An 18,745-nucleotide genomic window follows, 5' to 3' on the forward strand; every position below is an offset into this window, starting at 1 on the left:
ATGTCTGCCCAAAAATTCCGTCCGGCACCCTTCAGATTTGTTTAAAGGGGACATTTTTTAATACGAATCCACAGAGAAACCGCATTAGAAATGTTTTTCAGACGGGAGCGGTCTCACCACATGGACTATCAAGGATTTGTCATCAGCTATATCTCATATCCCTTTCAAAAACCTATATAAGATTTTTTCAGCTGTTTTTTTTTCTTTACTGACCCAAGAAATCCATTCCATATGTTTCTATCTAGATCTAGGCTGTAGTAGGCTTTTGTAATAAAATTAAAATGTTTACTATTATTACTAATAATTTTGTACAAATGTTACACATTTAAGATATAAAATGCAATTATTTGGTTAGTATTTCTCTGAAAAAGTTCCAGATTAACTTACGGTATTCTTCTACAACTAAACAAACGAACATACTGACTTATTCATGTAACAAAAGTAGAACACCGCGGTTGAAGATTCTATACCAATTAAACTAAACCACTTTTTACAATTACAAGTAGTATAATTAGAATACTAAATATAGAAAAATTCTCGTAAACAATGTTTTTACGTCTTTACCGAGCTATTTTTAGATCATCTAAATAAGCGACATTTTATTTCATTGAAGATTCTTAGTTGGATTATTAGGTGGCACACTATTTGAACACAATGCGTGAATGCGTGAATTTATACACAAGATAATGAAGAGAGATTTGTTAACAAATATTTTAGAATGACTAGTTGTTTGCAGACTCATAAAAACCATTGTAAAAACTGGTTTTAACTTTCGCGGTATTTGGACTTCTTCATAAAGTTAAGAGAATGTCTATTTGCTGTACTGGTTAGTTACAATATAAAATTGATGAAAATGGTCTATAGAAGTACTACCCAGTTATTAAAAAAAGTATTAGTATATACTCATTTCATGATGTGATGGATTTACTCATTACATCACCTCTTTTTTGGATAAAATACCGGCCAACAGTGATATTGCCCGTTTTCTAATTCAAATTTCCAATATTATACAAAAATATAATTATTCAGAACACAGGATGATGCACTAAATATAATATAGTCCAGAGAAATGAGGTAAAAAAGTACACTGTCTGGGATTAAAACCTGGCTAGGTATCTGGCAAGTTTTTTTGAGTTTATGAACCTCTGTTTCCACCAGTGAGTTCGCTGGATTTTTTAAATTACCAACAATTTAAAGCCAAAAATGCACCATTTTAAGAACGTTCGTCTTTTCACCAGTAAAGAACCTAATAATTTTTAATGAATTTAGAAGTAATTATTTGATCAATCACGTTTAAAGGTTTAAAAGAACGATTTTTGAATATTTATTTACTAATTTTTGCTTGGAAAAATTTTCAATAAATTAATGTTAATAGCTAAAAAATTACTTTGCAACCTTGATGTTATGTGACAAATATGTGACACAAAGAAATCTATTGAATATGCAGCTATTGCAAGAAAACGTTTATCCCCCATATAATCTGATGAATTTACTAGCTTTGAACAAACCGTCAATCTTTAGGATTCTTCTAGATTATGTTAAGTCGTGTAAATTGAAACTTTAGATCATAAAATTAGTCGTGTAAATTAATAATACCCCGTATCCCTACTTAGTCTGTGGTTAGTCACCCTGAACGACATGGGTGCGAAAAGTTTTTTTTTCCTTCCCTACCCTTGATTGTTCGATTGGATTTGATTTTAAGAAGTGTTGCTGGCTAAATGGGCGCAGTTCCCAAAGACCAAAAAGAACAAAAAAAAACCTTGATGTTGATGATGGAAAGTTGGATCATATAATGTCAAAAATGTGGCAATAAAAAGATTATTTTTTATCCCGGGAAGAAATTATTTTTATATTCGAAAAGCTGGCACGTTAAAAATTAAAGTTGTACCTACCACAATTATTCTGAATGAAGTTAGTCCCTTATGTCAAATCGGCGATATCGACTAATTAACTATAAACTCAAAGTTGAACTATAAAATATCTCCGGCTCTTTTTGATGGATTTTGACGTTTCTTTTTATAATGTCTATGTACTCTTTGTGTACATTATGAATATGCCGTTTGTTAATAAATTTATTGTTAAATTAACATTGTTAATTATTGTTAAAACAATTTTTGGAAAAATACGATATTTTTAGGACGATTTACAGTTAAATTTACAAAAACTTAAGTGTGACCAACATGTAATTTGATAAATATTTATAGTTATAGGTAAATAATATCGTTATTAAAATATTATGAATAATTTTTACCTTAACAGTTATTTACATGTTTTCACTTCGGTTCCCCCATGGGTTCCCTAGGAAACCTATGGGTTTTCCTAGGAAAATGTACGTGAAAATTAAATTTTCTTTTGTAAAGAAAATTGCACGTGCTGTGAAAATTTTTTCCTATATGCCATTTTACGAATCGATCTATTTTCAAAAAATTTGCCCTAAAAGTGTCAATTATCACCTAAATAATGTAATATTAATAAGTAAATGTCCGTGATTTTCCTCTTCATGCCACTTGAAAGTTTGTTAGTTTTCACGGTAAGGAACTTGCAAAAAGAAAGCATAATGGCATGTCGTGAAAACGAAAAATCTTACCCAGGAAACGTTGAGGAAAATAAGAAAAACTCGATTTTCAGAGGAACGAACCAGAGAATTAAAAAAGAAAAGAATAACACTAGCTTTCAGAACTAACAACAACTTAAGCAAATATATTAAGAACAATAAGAGCCGAGGAGAAGACAACTACAGAGTGGTGGTCTACAAACTAACTTGTGGTGACTGTCCGAAAACTTACATCGGTCAAACTGGTAGAACTTTCAACAAAGGGCTTTCAACAATAGAAAAACAGACACGTCTACATACGCACTTCACCTTCTAGATCATAATCATTCTTTTAATGAACAGTTTCAAATTCTGCATATTCAAAATAAAGGCCTTAAGCTATCTTTATTAGAATCTATGGAAATTAATAAATTGAAAAATAAAGATCTAATTCTGAATTACCAACTCGAGACAAACAGCTCCCCACTCCTCAACCTCTTCAGTTAAAGACTTTAAAAAGGCAAACACATAGTAAACTAAATCACTTGAGAAATGCACTCTGCCGAAACAGCTGTAGTCACATAGTTGTAATAAATTTTGTAGAAGTATAGAAAACAAACGTTTTCAGTGTTTTATTGTTCATTTTCCTTTCCTTTTTTGTTATCTCATATGACCTTTTAAGTGTACAAAAAGGCATAAGGGATAAAATCGTGGTTGAACTTCGTATCGTAATCCGACGATCTATAATCTATAATATGATAATTTCACGAGAATTTACAGAGTGAATGGTTATATCAAACAACTAGCTGAAAAATAATAGAAGGACGATGGTCAAAATCTTGGGAGAGTAATGCTCTTAAGGCAAAAGAAAACCTGAGGAGAAAGTGAAAGAATAAGTGAATGAAGCAAACAGTACCAAGATATATCTGAATAATACAATCTGGAGGAACAAAAATATGGAGAGAAGTTAAAAACATAGTTTACAAGGCAGTAGGTCTATAATAGTATAATATACAGTAAATAATGGCTTATGATGAGAACAGTCGATCTGACACATCAAGAACAGACAGAATGATTTGGTTGTGAATGGATAAAAAACTCTTAGGGATATAGCCAGAACTGAAGGCATAAGCTGCATATATGAAACAAAAAAAAAGTATCTAAAAAAAGAAAAAAAATGGTATTTGCAGTAGGCGGTATTGTAGACTAGCGCGAAGCTTCATTTAAAGATGAAAAATAAGTTGGACAATCTGATATCTCTTTATGTCCTGTCGATAGCTTTTCGTAGTTTTTGTTATTTCAAATAATTTTTATTTTCATGTTCACAATCTAAGCATAAATTGTTTAGTATCTGTATCTAATAGTTTTAATTGTTCTCGTAAAAAAGAAAACTTTATTTCATGGTTGTATACCCTGTATAAAATATAGACAATTTAAGAAACCTATAAATATGAATTCGATGCCAAAGCAATCATTCCTACAAATAAATTTTGTGTTTCATGAAAAAAACGTAAGCGTGAGAATCTCGGGATTTATAGTATTGCAGAAATCTCTGTTATGCAGATTTTATCTCAACTTAAGAGTTTTTATCGAGAAGGAATGCATATACCTAAGCTTGATAAATCTTTCCTTTATTATAGATGAATTGTTTGATAGCTTAGGTACGATTACTCTCCTTAAAACCAGAACGGAAACTTTCTCAAATAATAATTTCCCATATATATTTTACTTAGGAATGTTTATCTACACGATTTTGTGATTATTCATCATACAGGGTATGTCAAATTAATTTAAGTACCATTTAAGTACTAAATAAAAGATGTGCTTTAGCGTGAGCAGCATTTGGAAGATTACAAACAGTATTCAAATCAACGAGATTTGTCATAAGTTTAATTTTCTCAAAGTTTAATTTTCACTCACTATGAAAAATCTCGTAATCAGTGGAAATATAACTATTGACAATAATACCATACAGCAAACAGACACTTACAAATATCTGGGATATGACATCAAAATCAGCAGAGACAATCAAACATATGAAATCCAGAGGTGAATAGGCCTGACATGGGCAGCATTTTGGCAAACTAAGCCACATTCTAAAAAGTTCAATTCTAATGTTTCGCGGCAAAAATCCGCAAGGAAACTCAGAGTTACACAACGAGCCATGGAACGTGCAATGCTGGAGGTGATCCTTCGGGACCACAAAACAAACTAGCAAATCAAGCAACGACCAGGGTTCAAGACGTCATCAAAAGAATCACGACGCTTAAGTTGAACGGGGTAGGGCCCTTAGGTTGAACAGGATCTAGGACGTTTCATCGCCGCCAGTCCATCGCCGCCGTTTCGATGCCGCCAGTTCATCGCCGGCCGATTCATCGCCAGTCAGTTAATCGCTAACTGATATATTTCCGAATTTTGGACCAATTTTCGACAGTTACATTTATTATTTACTTGTAGTATTAATTAGAAATTCTAGGAAATGCGAGATATGACCATTCCCGTTGCCATACTTAATCTTTTAATTGACTTTTAAACTTTTATAATATAAAATATAATTTAATACTACAAATTTAAAAGTATTTAGTATCAAATTTAGGGGAAGTAGAAATAGAACAGTAAATTAATATAAAAAATTTTATCTTTTTATTTGTCATAAGTTTTGAACTGAATTTAACGTCGTGTCGTGTCATCTCCCATAATACAAAATCAACTGACTAACTGGCGATAAAACGGCCGGCGATGAAACGGCCGGCGATGAAACGGACTGCGATGAAATGGACTGGCGATGAACCGGCGGCATCAAAACGGCGGCGATGAACCAGCGGCGATGAAACGTCCCATTCCGGGTAGAACATAAGATGGACAAGACGAATCATGGAATATAAAAGCCCAGAAACTATAAAAGAACCCTAGGACGACCACCGAATAGATGAACCAATGACATCAAAAGAGTAGCGGTAGCGGGAAACTGGCTACAAGCAGCCCAGTGTAGAGAACACTGGAAAGCACTGAGGGAGGCCTAAGACAGTTAGGCTGAATCAACCTAATACTTTAAACACAAAAAATTTCGATCAGTAATACATATTGCCGGTTCTGACATATAGAACTGAACAAGGAGATTTTAACAACAACACAGTCCACAATTTCCAAAGCGTTGTGGTTCCTGAACATAGGCATTGCCCAAATTCCTCCACTTTATGTAGACCAGAATTATTTACGTAAACAATGTATGTAAGTTGCGTAGTCATTGTTTCCTGCTATAGTTTGGGTATAATCTACCACGTTTCTTGGGTTTACCCATAACTATTTTAGTTTATCTACGAACCTATCTTCAGGTTGCCTTAAGTGGAGTAAATGTATCTGAATATACAGGGTGTCCCGAAAAGATTGGTCATAAATTATACCACAGATTTTGGGGTCAAATATAGGTTGATTGAACCTCACTTACCTAAATAAAATAGTGTACACAAAAAAAGTTACAGCCCTTTGAAGTTACAAAATGAAAATCGATTTTTTTTCATATATCGAAAACTCTTATGAGATTTTTTATTGAAAATGGACATGTGGCATTCTTATGGCAGCAGCATATTAAAAAAAATTAAAGTGAAATTTGTGCACCCCATAAAAATTTTATGTGGGTTTTGTTCCTTTAAACCTCCCCAAACTTTTGCGTACGTTTCAATAAAATTATTATTGTGGCACCATTAAGTTAGTGTGACACCAGTTAAACACAATGTTTTTAAAACTTTTTTGTCTCTTAGTACTTTTTCGATAAGCCAGTGTCTATCGACATATTTTAAATATTTTTCGAATACACCTCATATTTGTAGAGACCTGTTAATAATCTGAAAATTTATTTATAATTTGCATTTTTAGGTATATTTTGAAAAAGAAGCCACATCTCGATAAAAGACAAAAAAAGACTCTCGACTTGTCAAAAAAAGACTAAGAGGCAAACAAGTTTTAAAAACACTGTGTTTAACTAATAGTACCACAATAATAGTTTAATTGGAACGTACACAAAAATTTGGGGGCTTTAAAGGAACAAAACCCCCATAAAATCTTTATGTAAATATATTAAAAAAGAAGCAGCATCTCTATAAAAACTGGATTATCGAAAAAATACTAAGAGGTAAAAAAGTTTTAAAAACGTTGTGTTTAACTAATGGTACCACAATAATGAATTAATTGAAACGTATACAAAAGTTTGGGGGGGTTTACGGGAACAAAACCCCCATAAAATTTTTATGGGGTGGACAAACTTCACTATAATTTTGTTTTAAGATGTTCCTGCCATAAGAATGATACATGTTCATTTTCAATAAAAAATCTCTAATAGTATTCGATATATTGAAAAAAGTCGATTTTCATTTTGTAACTTTAAAGGGCTGTAACTTTTTTTATGAGCACATTTGTACTAAGGTAAGTTAGGTTCGATCGAACTATTTTTGACCCCAGAATCTGTGGTATAATTTATGACCAATCTTTTCGGGACACCCTATATAAAGGAGTGCGAAAAAGCTTCATTTTTTCATCCATTCTGTTTAATTTATATCGAAAATGGACTATTCTCAAAGTCACGAATGACAGGAATGGAGGAATATGCGTTGGAGACAGAAGAAAAGTCTCGAACCTACGCTATGAAAGTGATACCACCCTCCTAGGTTACAAGGAAGAAGAAATCGAACAATTGGTCTCAAAGTCGAGCAAAATAAGCAATGAAGTGGTATACAAATCAAAACATGAAAGAATAAAATACCCTGTCCTGAAAAGTGTTGGTGAAGGAACTTCACTGAGTTGCACTGTACAGTGTACAGGTGCAAAAATATCCTCGTCCTCAGTCGTTTCCTCATTGCTGAGTGTCGTGATTCCCTATAATACGAGCAACTATCTCTTTCCATCGGCTTCTGTCCTGAACTTCCCTCATGGATTCAGAGAATGTTTTTCCACTGGTTTCCATCTAGTAGGTGAGCGACCTCCCTGGTGGAGAGGCAAATAGAGAGAAGTCGAGTCTGCATATTAAGCTCTTGGAAGATTGAGTGATTTGTTCTGTGTCCCGTCCATGAGATCCGAAGCATTCTTCTCCAGCACCAAATTTCAAAGGTGTCAATCCTTTTTCTGTCGTCCGATGTCATTGTCCATGTTTCGGATCCGTAATAAAATATGGGAAAAATATACAACAACGATAATTGTAAGCAAGAAATAATAAGAAAAATCGCTATTGGTAAAACTGCTATCGCCAAATTCCAAAGAAGTTGTATGTAAGATCTTCGTGACTAGATGATAAATGACTATAATGACTAGATAAAAATGACTATAAAATGACTAGATAAAATACCAAGTGTTACATATGGTTGGACTCGTTTGAAGTGAGAATTCCAATACTAATACAATATACAGTGTTGAATTTAAAAAATCAAAGTGACTAATAATATCAGAAAAATGGTAAGCCTGGCAACATTGCAACTATCACATTTGAAATCTCCATGTTGCAGAATAGGTGTTTCCCGATTTTGATATAATCCGGACCATCCATTTAAGAGATAATTAGGTAGGCCTTTCCAAACTTTTGTTACACTCTGTATACAGGGTGAGTCATAACTATAGGGACATAGACTAAGGACAGGTTATTTGGACCAAAATATGGCTATTGGTCCAAATATGCCTTAATAAAATGTTGCTGAGAAAAAAGATACAGGGTGTTAAAGTTAATTTTTGTATTTCGTTTTTTGCTAATAGTTTCCCTGTATATTTATAAATTGCTATCAAAATTGGCACAGAGGCATAATCTTAGACAAGAAATAGTACTTATTTTATCTACAATTTTACGTTTTGTCATAGAGGGCGCCACGTGGATCATTCCTGATGATCAAATTGAGTCTAAACTTTTTCTGATGAAACTTTTTAGTAATTTTTATTAGAAAATATGACGTAAACATCATTTTTACGTAAAATTGGTACTCTTGTTTAAACATGATAATTTCAACCGTTTTCGATAAAAACGCAGTCGAACTGCTTAGAATCTTAAAAAAGGATTTCAAATATTATTTCAGTTATGAAAAGTATGCTTTGGACTGTCAGATAATTGTTGTTGGTAAATGTCATTTGTTCAGAGTAAATTATTTTTGATGTGACAGTGTAGTGTAGTGTTGCATTTTTTAAAAGTAATCATTACTTTTTTGATGGAAATGCCTCGTCACAATCATTTCAGTTGCAACTTTGTTTATTAGTTTGGTATTTGATATCCCCTTCTGAGTTCCTATAATCTTCAATTGCGTTTTTATCGAAAACGGTTGAAATTATCATGTTTAAATAAGAGTACCAATTTTACGTAAAAATGATGTTTACGTCATATTTTCTAATAAAAATTACTAAAAAGTTTCATCAGAAAAAGTTTAGACTCAATTTGATCATCAGGAATGATCCACGTGGCGCCCTCTATGACAAAACGTAAAATTGTAGATAAAATACTATTGCTTGTCTAAGATTATGCCTCTGTGCCAACTTTGATAGCAATTTATAAATATACAGGGAAACTATTAGCAAAAAACGAAAAACAAAAATTAACTTTAACACCCTGTATCTTTTTTCTCAGCAACATTTTATTAAGGCATATTTGGACCAATAGCCATATTTTGATCCAAATAACCTGTCCTTAGTCTATGTCCCTATAGTTATGACTCACCCTGTATATACATTAAATTGTTTGAAAATGTAAAAACGATGTTTACTCCAATTAATCATTATCTATTGTAAATAAGTTGGGTTAATTAAGTATTTTTTGAAATACGATTTTATAATCTTCCATTCGGTTCATTGTCTGACGCAGCATTGAAATTTTTATTAATTTTATTAAACATTTTGTTATATTAGCCTTAGCATATTTAAATTTGGGGTAACAACATAATTTGTTGAATAAATTAAAACGAGTAGTACAGAAACTTTTGAAAACAGTAAAAGTTAATATTTTATTCAACACCGAATATATGTTATTTTTAAAAAGTTTGCTAGAAATTTTCTAGAATTATTGAGATACATTGTTTAAACTGTTGACATAATAGTACTATGATACTCGTTGGAAATTGTTACATGTTTCTCTCGGCTAAGTAATTCTGTTAGACTCATAGCTTAAGAAGGCTTTTGCAAAATAAATACCATAAACATAAACTGATAAACATTCCCAAAGTTTAATTTTAATTTTTAATCGGATTTTCCTAAAATCAAGAACTAAAATGGGAACTAGTCAAACAAATAAAGGCGTTTACATAATATTAACATCACAAAAAATTATCAGTAAACCGAGTAAAATAAAGCTGAAAGAGGATTTCAATGTAATTGCTTTTAGATAAATTCCTAATAACGGTAAATAAAAGTTGCTCTCAAAAAAATAAGCTTGATTTCCCAAACAATGATCGGATAACACTGTTTCTATTTTTTACTATATATGACATATTATGCAAACAACTTTTGTTGTTGTTTTTTTTTGTAAGGTGTACGCTCTGAAGATGGGAAATAACATAAATCATAATAAAAAGTTAATTAATAACCAGAAAGTCACTTCATTTGATCATAATTTTTATGATTCGATAAAAGGAAAAATATTTCTTTTACCGAATAACATTGATTAAATGTCAAATTTGATTTATTATTTGTTAAAATATCTAGCAAGACACTTTTAGAGTAATAGTAATTTGTTCTATAAGAATTATTATGGTGTGTGTTGTATTAACACGCACACAAATGAACTAAAAGTTTTTGTTATACAAGAAAACAAAGCCGTCCCAATTAATGTTGACACAGCTTTTTTATTATCACCATCTTATATTTGGATTAACGAGCCAAATCTTGAATTATGTTTACCATAATTTTATCCGAGTCATAATTATAAATTACAATGTACAATGTAATCAACAAAAATTGGCAAAGAAGACGTAAAAAAATAGTTTTACTTTTAATGTAGGTACATAAGCATTTAGTTCTGCGGAGATAGTTTCGTGAAAATGTTATATAAAAACATACAATAAACAAGAAGAAAATATTAATATATAATAAAAAATAAATGGGCAGAGGCGAAAATGTCGCTGAATCTCAAAAAATCATACAAACAAGCTAAATTTTGCTGAGAATGTCAATTTTGAAACCCAAAAAAAAAGATACAAAAAATTGCTACTCCTACAGACAGGCCTCCCTCTAAAATCCCCCTCGTAGGGCTGAAAAACAGAAAACATCGATTTACCAAGAATGTGTACGCTGTAGAAAAAAATGTACTAAACAAGAAATGTAGCTGAGATAATTTTGTACAAAAATGTTTATTAACACTTTGTGTAAAATGAACCGTTTTCTCAGAAGCAGCGATTTTGAATGTCAGTTATGCGCGCGAAATCAATTTCTTAAATAAAGTTATGATTAACTCGACCTTAAAATTTGATATCTTTTGATCAGAGTGTCCTATTTAGTCCAGAAAGCCACTGCGCATCCGCTAGGAAAAATATTCTAATTCGGATTTTTTGCACAATCTTACTCAAAAAGGACTCCTTTTAACAAATTTGCATGTTGCCAGGACCAAAAGGTGGTCAAAAATTTTTAAAACGTTTTTTTTTTTGTTTTTTTCCTAAAATTATTTTTTTTGCATGGAAAAAAGTTTTTCTAGGTTTTTTGGACCATTCCAAACAGAAAAGGTCTTAAGTGACTTTTTTCTAAAAATGATAGTTTTTGACATATGAGCGATTACAAATTGAAAAATTGCGAAATCGGCCATTTTTAACCCTCAAAAACTATGTGAAAAACTGAAAATTTGAATGTTGCCAAGGTAGGTAGATATTCTTTAAACATCGATTGATGAAATGCCGAAGAGTTTTTTGCAATACAATATTCAAAACTACTTTGTTTTTTTAATTGCTAATCAAGCGTGCGCGACACTATTTTCCACCGACAGTATGGTGCAAATGAAAGGGATAAATTCGTTATTTCGTAAACCAGCGACTTTAAGAAAAAATCCCGAAAGAGGTCCATTTTTATTTTTAAGTTATGATATTGTGGCATATATGGTGTACTAGTGACGTCATCCATCTGGACGTGATGACGTAATCGATGAATTTTTTAAATGAGAATAGGGGTAGTGTGCTAGCTCATTTGAAAGGTTCTTCAATTCTATATTCAGTAATATAAACATTTACATAATTATTTATACAAGGTGTCCAAAAAATTTTTATTAAATTAAATTATTTGACAAAAAAAGAAGTAGAAGGACACTCTGTATAAATAATTATGTAAATGTTTACATTACTGAATAGTAAATTGACGAGCCTTTCAACTGAGCTACCACACGACCCCTATTCTCATTTAAAAAATCATCGATTACGTCATCACGCCCAGATGGATGACGTCACTAGTATACCATATATGCCACAATATCATATTTTAAAAATAAAAATCGACCTGTTTCGGGATTTTTCCTTAAAGTCGCTGGTTTACGAAATAACGAATTTATTCCTTTCATTTGCACCATACTGTCGGTGGAAAATAGTGTCGCGCACGCTTGATTAGCAATTAAAAAAACAAAGTAGTTTTGAATATTGTATTGCAAAAAACTCTTCGGCATTTCATCAATCGATGTTTAAAGAATATCTACCTACCTTGGCAATATTCAAATTTTCAGTTTTTCACATAGTTTTTGAGGGTTAAAAATGGCAGATATCGCAATTTTTCAATTTTTAATCGCTTATTATGTCAAAAACTATCATTTTTAGAGAAAAATCACTAAAGACCTTTTCTGTTTGGAATGAAAAAATATATAAAAAAAATTTTCCATGCAAAAAAATAATTTTAGGAAAAAAACAAAAAAAAAACGTTTAAAAATTTTTTGACCACTTTTTGGTCCTGGCAACATGCAAATTTGTTAAAAGGAGTTCTTTTTGATTAAGATTGTGCAAAAAATCCGAAACAGAATATTTTTCCTAGTGGATGGGCAGTGGCTTTCTGGACTAATTACAAAAATCAAGATGCGTTTTAAAATCATGTGGATGTGTTACATGTGTTACGCATGTTATTATTTAATATCTTATTATCTGACTAAAGTGACGATGAAAAAGGTGGACGTTTGTGAGATGTTACTTTACAGAAAAATATTTAAAATGTCAAAATGTCTTACTTAGACCACGTTACCAAGAAAGAGATTTTGCGAAAAATCTCAAAATGAAACAGAATTGAACAATGAAATAAAGATACGAAAATTACAATATATAGGCCAAGAGATAAGAGGGACAAAATACCAGCTTCTGCAAGTTATAATTCAGGGATAGATTTTAGGAAAACATAGCGTTGGAGCAGAGAATGGTTCAAGTGTTCTTCAAATCAATTTTTGGAGCAGCTCTAAACACAATACAAATAGTCATAATGATCAGGAATGTTTCAAAGAAGACGATATAGCCCAGTAAATGAACGGGAAATTCGGCGATACCGTGTAATTTTCAGGGGCAACTTCGAATTGCATGAAAATTTGGATTTAGGTTCTACTTACCCTCCACTTCAAAGTTGAAATTGTGCAGTTGGTTGCTTTTACTTGGGGGGTGACAGTCACCCCTTCTCGGGGGTGAAAAAACATACGTCCAAGATAAGACCGGAAATGCATAAATTGATTGATTTTAAGCAACTTTTGTTCTACAGAGTTTTTTACGTAAGTCAATACTTTTCGAGTTATATTTTGCCATTGAAAATGTTGATTTTTCGGAAAAAAACTACGTTTTCAGACGGTTTTTCGCAAATAACTCTAAAAGTAAATATTTTATCGAAAAAAATATGCTTAGCAAAAGTGTAGCTTATAAAAAACCCAAAAAATTGGTGTATCAATAAAGTCTATCAATAAAATAAAAACAAAGTTGTAGCTCATGAAAAATACGTTCTTATTCGTCTAATTCCAAATCGAATATTTCAAGGTGAAATCGCCTAAAAATTACGCACTTTTCAGGAAGAACCCATTTAAACTTTTTTAAAGTGTTTATAAAAAGCTTTGTTTTAATTGTTAACAAAAGTTTAAGCATTAAAAATAAGCGAATTACGCTCAAAATAAAGTTGGCCCTCTTTTTTTTTGTAAAAAATCATGAAAATCTCGCCCTGTTTAGCTCCCCAAATGAAATTAATCGCTACCGCTTTACAAACAATTTACTTACCTATCTCTTTTTTATATGATCTTCAGTCTTACCGGTTTAAAGTGTTTATTTTTGAAAGAGTTATAATTGAGAAAGCTTGAATGGGTCACTAATCATGAGTGTATGCAAATTATGAACAGCCATATATTAACCAACTTTTGTCTTACGGAGAAACAAAATAAACTAGCATATTTATAATAGCAAAACCTACATTTTTTTACTCTTTAAGATTTTTCTTATCACTAATACTTTTTAAGTTATTTTGCAAAAATGAAATTTTTCAAAAATTTTTAGAAAAATTTTTTTTACTATAAAACCAAATGTTTTCAAAAATAAGCACTTCAAACCAATCAAACTTACAGATCATATAAACAATACACATACAGTTAAAATAGATGGTAAAGCCAAACGATTAATTTCATTTAGGGTGCTAAATAGAGGGAGGTTTTCACGATTTTTTTTTACCAAAAAAAGGGGCCAACTTTTTTTTTTCAGTGTAACTCGTTTATTTTTGATGCTGTAAACTTTTGTAAAAAATAAATAATAATCTTTTTTCGATACTTTAAAAATATTAATAAGGTTTTCCCGAACAATGCTTCTTTCTTCGGTGATTTCGCGTTGAATTATTCGATTTGGAATAGACGAATAAGAACGTATTTTTCATGAGCTACAACTTTGTTTTTATTTGATTGATAGACTTTACTGACACACCATTTTTTTCGTTTTTTTATAGGCTACACTTTTGCTAAAAATATTTTTTTCGATAAAATATTTACTTTTTCAGTTATTTGGGAAAAACGGTCTGAAAACGTAGTTTTTTTGTCGAAAAATCAACATTTTAAATCGCGAATAACTCGAAAAGTATAGACTTACGTAAAAAACTTTATAGAACAAAAGGTGCTTAAAATAAGTCAATTTAGCCATTTCCGGCCTCATTTTAAACACGCGTTTTTCTCCCCCCGAGAAGGGGTAAATGTCACCCCCCAAGTAAAAGCAACCAACGGCACAAATTCAACTTTGAAGTGGAGGGCAAGTAGAACCTAAGTCCAAATTTTCATGCAATGCGGAGTTGCCCCTGGAAATTACACTCCAAAACGGTCATTTATTGGGCTAATACATGGCTAATATTGGGCTAAAAAAAAAGGCAGAAGGCACCAAAATTTAGGAAAATTCAGAAATTGGACCTGAAAGTAGTTCAAAGTAAAATAAAATATAACCAAATTGCGTTCAATTGAAGACTATGAGTTAGTATCAGTTTTTTAGGCGCAAAATGTCGCTCCAATGTGTTTTAAATGCATTCATTTTTTTTTCGAATCCAGCGAAAACTAATAAGTATTTTTTAAAAATTTAAACGCAGAATGAATGTTTATCTTATTAAATAGGGCCGAAAGTCCCTTAGAATAAACAAAAAGTTTCTTTTGAATGAGATATTTGAAACTAAAAATCAAACTAAATTTTCTCTTTTTCTTCATCCCTGTAACTTATTAAAATAAATATTATTAAAGTTTTCAGGGACTTTCGGCCCTCGGTAATAATACAATATTTTATTCTGCGTTTAAATTTTTCAAAAATACTTATTAATTTTCTCAGGATTTGAAAAAAGTGAATACATTTAACACATTGGAGCGACATTTTGCGCCTATGCCCTTAATTTAGTGTGCTGTTAAAATTGAAAATTTTCGATTAATATTTCAGTTTGGATAAAAATTCGATATTTAGTTAATTAAGTCTGCTATCTTTTCTGATAAAATAAAATAAATAAAAACAAAATAAGATTTGTAGATAAATATATCAAGATGATAAAGCGAGTATCATTTAACACAAATCAATTAAAAAATCAATAGATACTCATGAATATTTACAGACTTATATTTATGAAGACTTTTACGCTTACATTATTTCCAGATTTATCCTTTTGTGTATAAAATAAGACATTTATTACAAATGAAATATATTTTTTTAATATTCATAAAGGATCTATTGAAATTTATATTTAATATATAATATTAGTAATATCAATGAAAGATCTTGCACATGTGTCATCATAATGATTTGAGTATTTCATAAAATTTTCCTCTCTTCGACATATTCAACTAGAATTGCTCTGTAATTTGTCTCACAGGTAGTAATTTGGAAAGTGGTTGTATAATCGACAATATGCGTCTATATTTAGCTGATGTAACAGTAAAAGAAAATGTCAATCTCTTCGGAATTTTTTACTCTTTCCCATTTGTAGCACTCTAATTTTATAATTTTAATTTATTAAATAAAATATCTAAACTGAGATTACTGGAAGTTTCATCTGTTAGTCATTTTAAAATCAAAATAAAAAACAATCAATAAAAAAATTTATTTTGTAATTTTAAGATATCTTTTAACGAAATAAGATCTTAAGAAGGATTGCTGGAAAATTACTAGAGGATAGGGTAAGAAGTGAGGAAATCAGACGCATATGTGGGGTAGACAATATAAATACCTGGGTAAAGAACAGAAAAGAAGAGTGGAATCAGAGGCGTGCGGTCCATGGAAGCGGGGGAAGCACCGCTTCCCTATACTTCGATATAAGAAAATATATTATTAATTAATATTTAATTATCAACAAATTTTCCCTAATCTAAGAAATCAATTATGTAGGTAATAGGATCGAAAATATTAAAAATTTATCGCATAAACGAACTCAAATAATAATATACACACAATTTAACGCATCCTATACCAAGGCTCCGTGCCTGTAATATGGAAGCTCTTTTCAAAATCAGCGCAGTTGGTCCATCCAAATGTTGGCCAGGGGTAGTCAGGGTTTAATGACCGCACCCACAAAGTCATCTTGAGTTCGCGCTAATTTTCTTACCCTGGAAGCGATTCTCTGGTCGCCTTACGGCCAGCATTTACTTAGTCAGTCGAAATTCGTAGGGTTACGAGGCGACGTTTTTTTAAATTGTAAATTTTGTGCTGTCGTTTATCTTTTTCTGCAATGGAAGGAGCGAGTGGACCGTCCTGTGGATTTATGAACAATATAGAAAACTGTGTTTGTATTTGTATTGTGTGTAGTTTATTAAAAAAAGGATTTTCAAGTCGAAGTTATCAAGAGAAAGTGGACATTATTAAGTCTGGTAGGTCAAAGGAGCCCATTAATTTGGAGACAAAAGTGGAAAAATCGGCAAAGAAATATACCAGACATTTCCATGTGGGTTTTTATGAAAAATATGAATGGTTAACTGGCTGCAAAATTGTATCAAAATTATTTTGTTGGCCCTGTATTCTTTTTAATACAAGCGAAAAAACACATTGGAACTCGGTCGGCATGACTGATTTAAATAATTTTCACAAAAGTGTAAAGCGACATGTAAATAGTAAGTGCCATTTAAGTGCTACAATTAAAGAAAAAACATTCGGGGCATATCGCATTGAACATAGTTTGGACAATCATTTAACAATAAGCCATAGACTTCACAATGAAAGCGTTAAGAAAAATAGGGATGTGTTAAAACGGTTGATTGATGTAACTTGTTTCTTGGGAGAGCATGAATTAAGTTTCAGAGGTCATAATGAAACAAGTGAATCGGCTAATCGAGGAAATTATATAGACCTTTTAAATTTTTTGGCAAAATATGATGAAACCCTAAAAAATCATTTTATTAATTCCACAGTTTTCCGAGGTACCTCAAACAGAATCCAAAACGACTTAATTAAATGTACTGCTGACATTGTAATGGATCATATTAAAAATGAGATAAAAAAAGCTCCATTTGTTTCAATTGCACTTGATGAAACAACAGATGTAACCAATTTTTGTCAGTTATCCATTGTTGTGCGATATGTGGTTGATTGTATTCCTCAAGAGAGATTTTTAGAATTCGTGAACATAACTGGCGACCGGACTGCTGAGGCTATGTTTCAAATTGTGTGTGATACTATTTCTAAGCTAGAATGTAATTCCAAGCTTGTCGCTGAGAGCTATGATGGTGCTGCAGTAATGGCTGGTCAGTTAGCAGGAACAGTTTAAACATGCAATTTTTGTTCACTGTTTAGCACACAGACTTAATTTGGTTTTATCTCGAGGCATGGATAATATTAAAGACGTTAAAGTTTTCTTTTCGACGCTAAGTGGCTTGGCATCCTATTTTTCAAAATCATCAAAAAGAACGCATGCTTTGGATATGCACGTTCAGAAAAGGTTTCCAAAAGTTGCTCAGACGAGATGGAACTACAATGGACGCTTAGTGCAAACGGTGTTTCAATACCGTGATTCATTGATAGACTTTTTTCAAGACGTTTGGAATAATAAAGAAAAATGGGATGCTGAGACTGTTACTACTGCTAAGGGGTACTTACATTGGCTTAAAGAAAATTTCGATTTAAATTTTTTGCTAAATGTTTTTGTAGAGATTTTTCCTTTTACTAATATTTTATTTGACATTTTACAGACGAAGTCAAATGACATTGGATTTTGTATAAGGCAAATAGATGAGTTTAGAAATACACTAATTAAAAAACGAGAGCAGTTCAAAAATATTTGGGAGAAAACTGTAACTATGGGGTTAGAACGTGAAAGTAAAAGAATAAAGATTGCTAATGTCGGCGATAGAGAGACCTCCTATCGACGATTATACATCGAAATTTTTGACAATATCATACAACAAATGAATTCTCGATTTCAAAATTTTAACGAATTAAAATTTGTAGAATTATGTAATTTTAATATATCCAATTATAACTCATCAAAATTTCCCACAGAGGCATTTAATTCCCTACGATTAAATTATGGAAATTTTTTTGATGTCCCAGCTTTGAACTCTCAGTTAAGTGTCGTTTATGAAACAAGTGACATTAGTGAAAAAGAAATTCCCAGGAATTTGTTAAATTTTTTAAACACTACTGGTTTAAATAAGTCCCTGTGTGAAGTGGTCAAATTGTGTGAATTAGTACTAACTATCCCAGCCACAAGTTCATCAGTTAACGCAGTTTTTCAGTGTTAAAACGCATTAAAAGTTTTACACGAAATTCAACCAGCGAAGACAGACTTTCCAAGTTAGCCCTATTATCTATTGAAAAAGAATGCATT

General features: G+C 31.5%; 1 protein-coding gene across 1 annotated transcript; it reads left to right on the forward strand.

The window, feature by feature from the left end:
* Positions 1-16,984: 16,984 nt before the first annotated feature.
* On the forward strand, positions 16,985-17,686 carry LOC126880927 (uncharacterized). The gene has a single exon (XM_050645004.1). The coding sequence runs from the start codon at positions 16,985-16,987 to the stop codon at positions 17,684-17,686; it is 702 nt and encodes a 233-aa protein (XP_050500961.1).
* The last annotated feature ends 1,059 nt before the right edge of the window (positions 17,687-18,745 follow it).

Source organism: Diabrotica virgifera, chromosome 2, assembly GCF_917563875.1.
Source record: "Diabrotica virgifera virgifera chromosome 2, PGI_DIABVI_V3a".
Lineage (NCBI taxonomy): Eukaryota > Metazoa > Arthropoda > Insecta > Coleoptera > Chrysomelidae > Diabrotica > Diabrotica virgifera.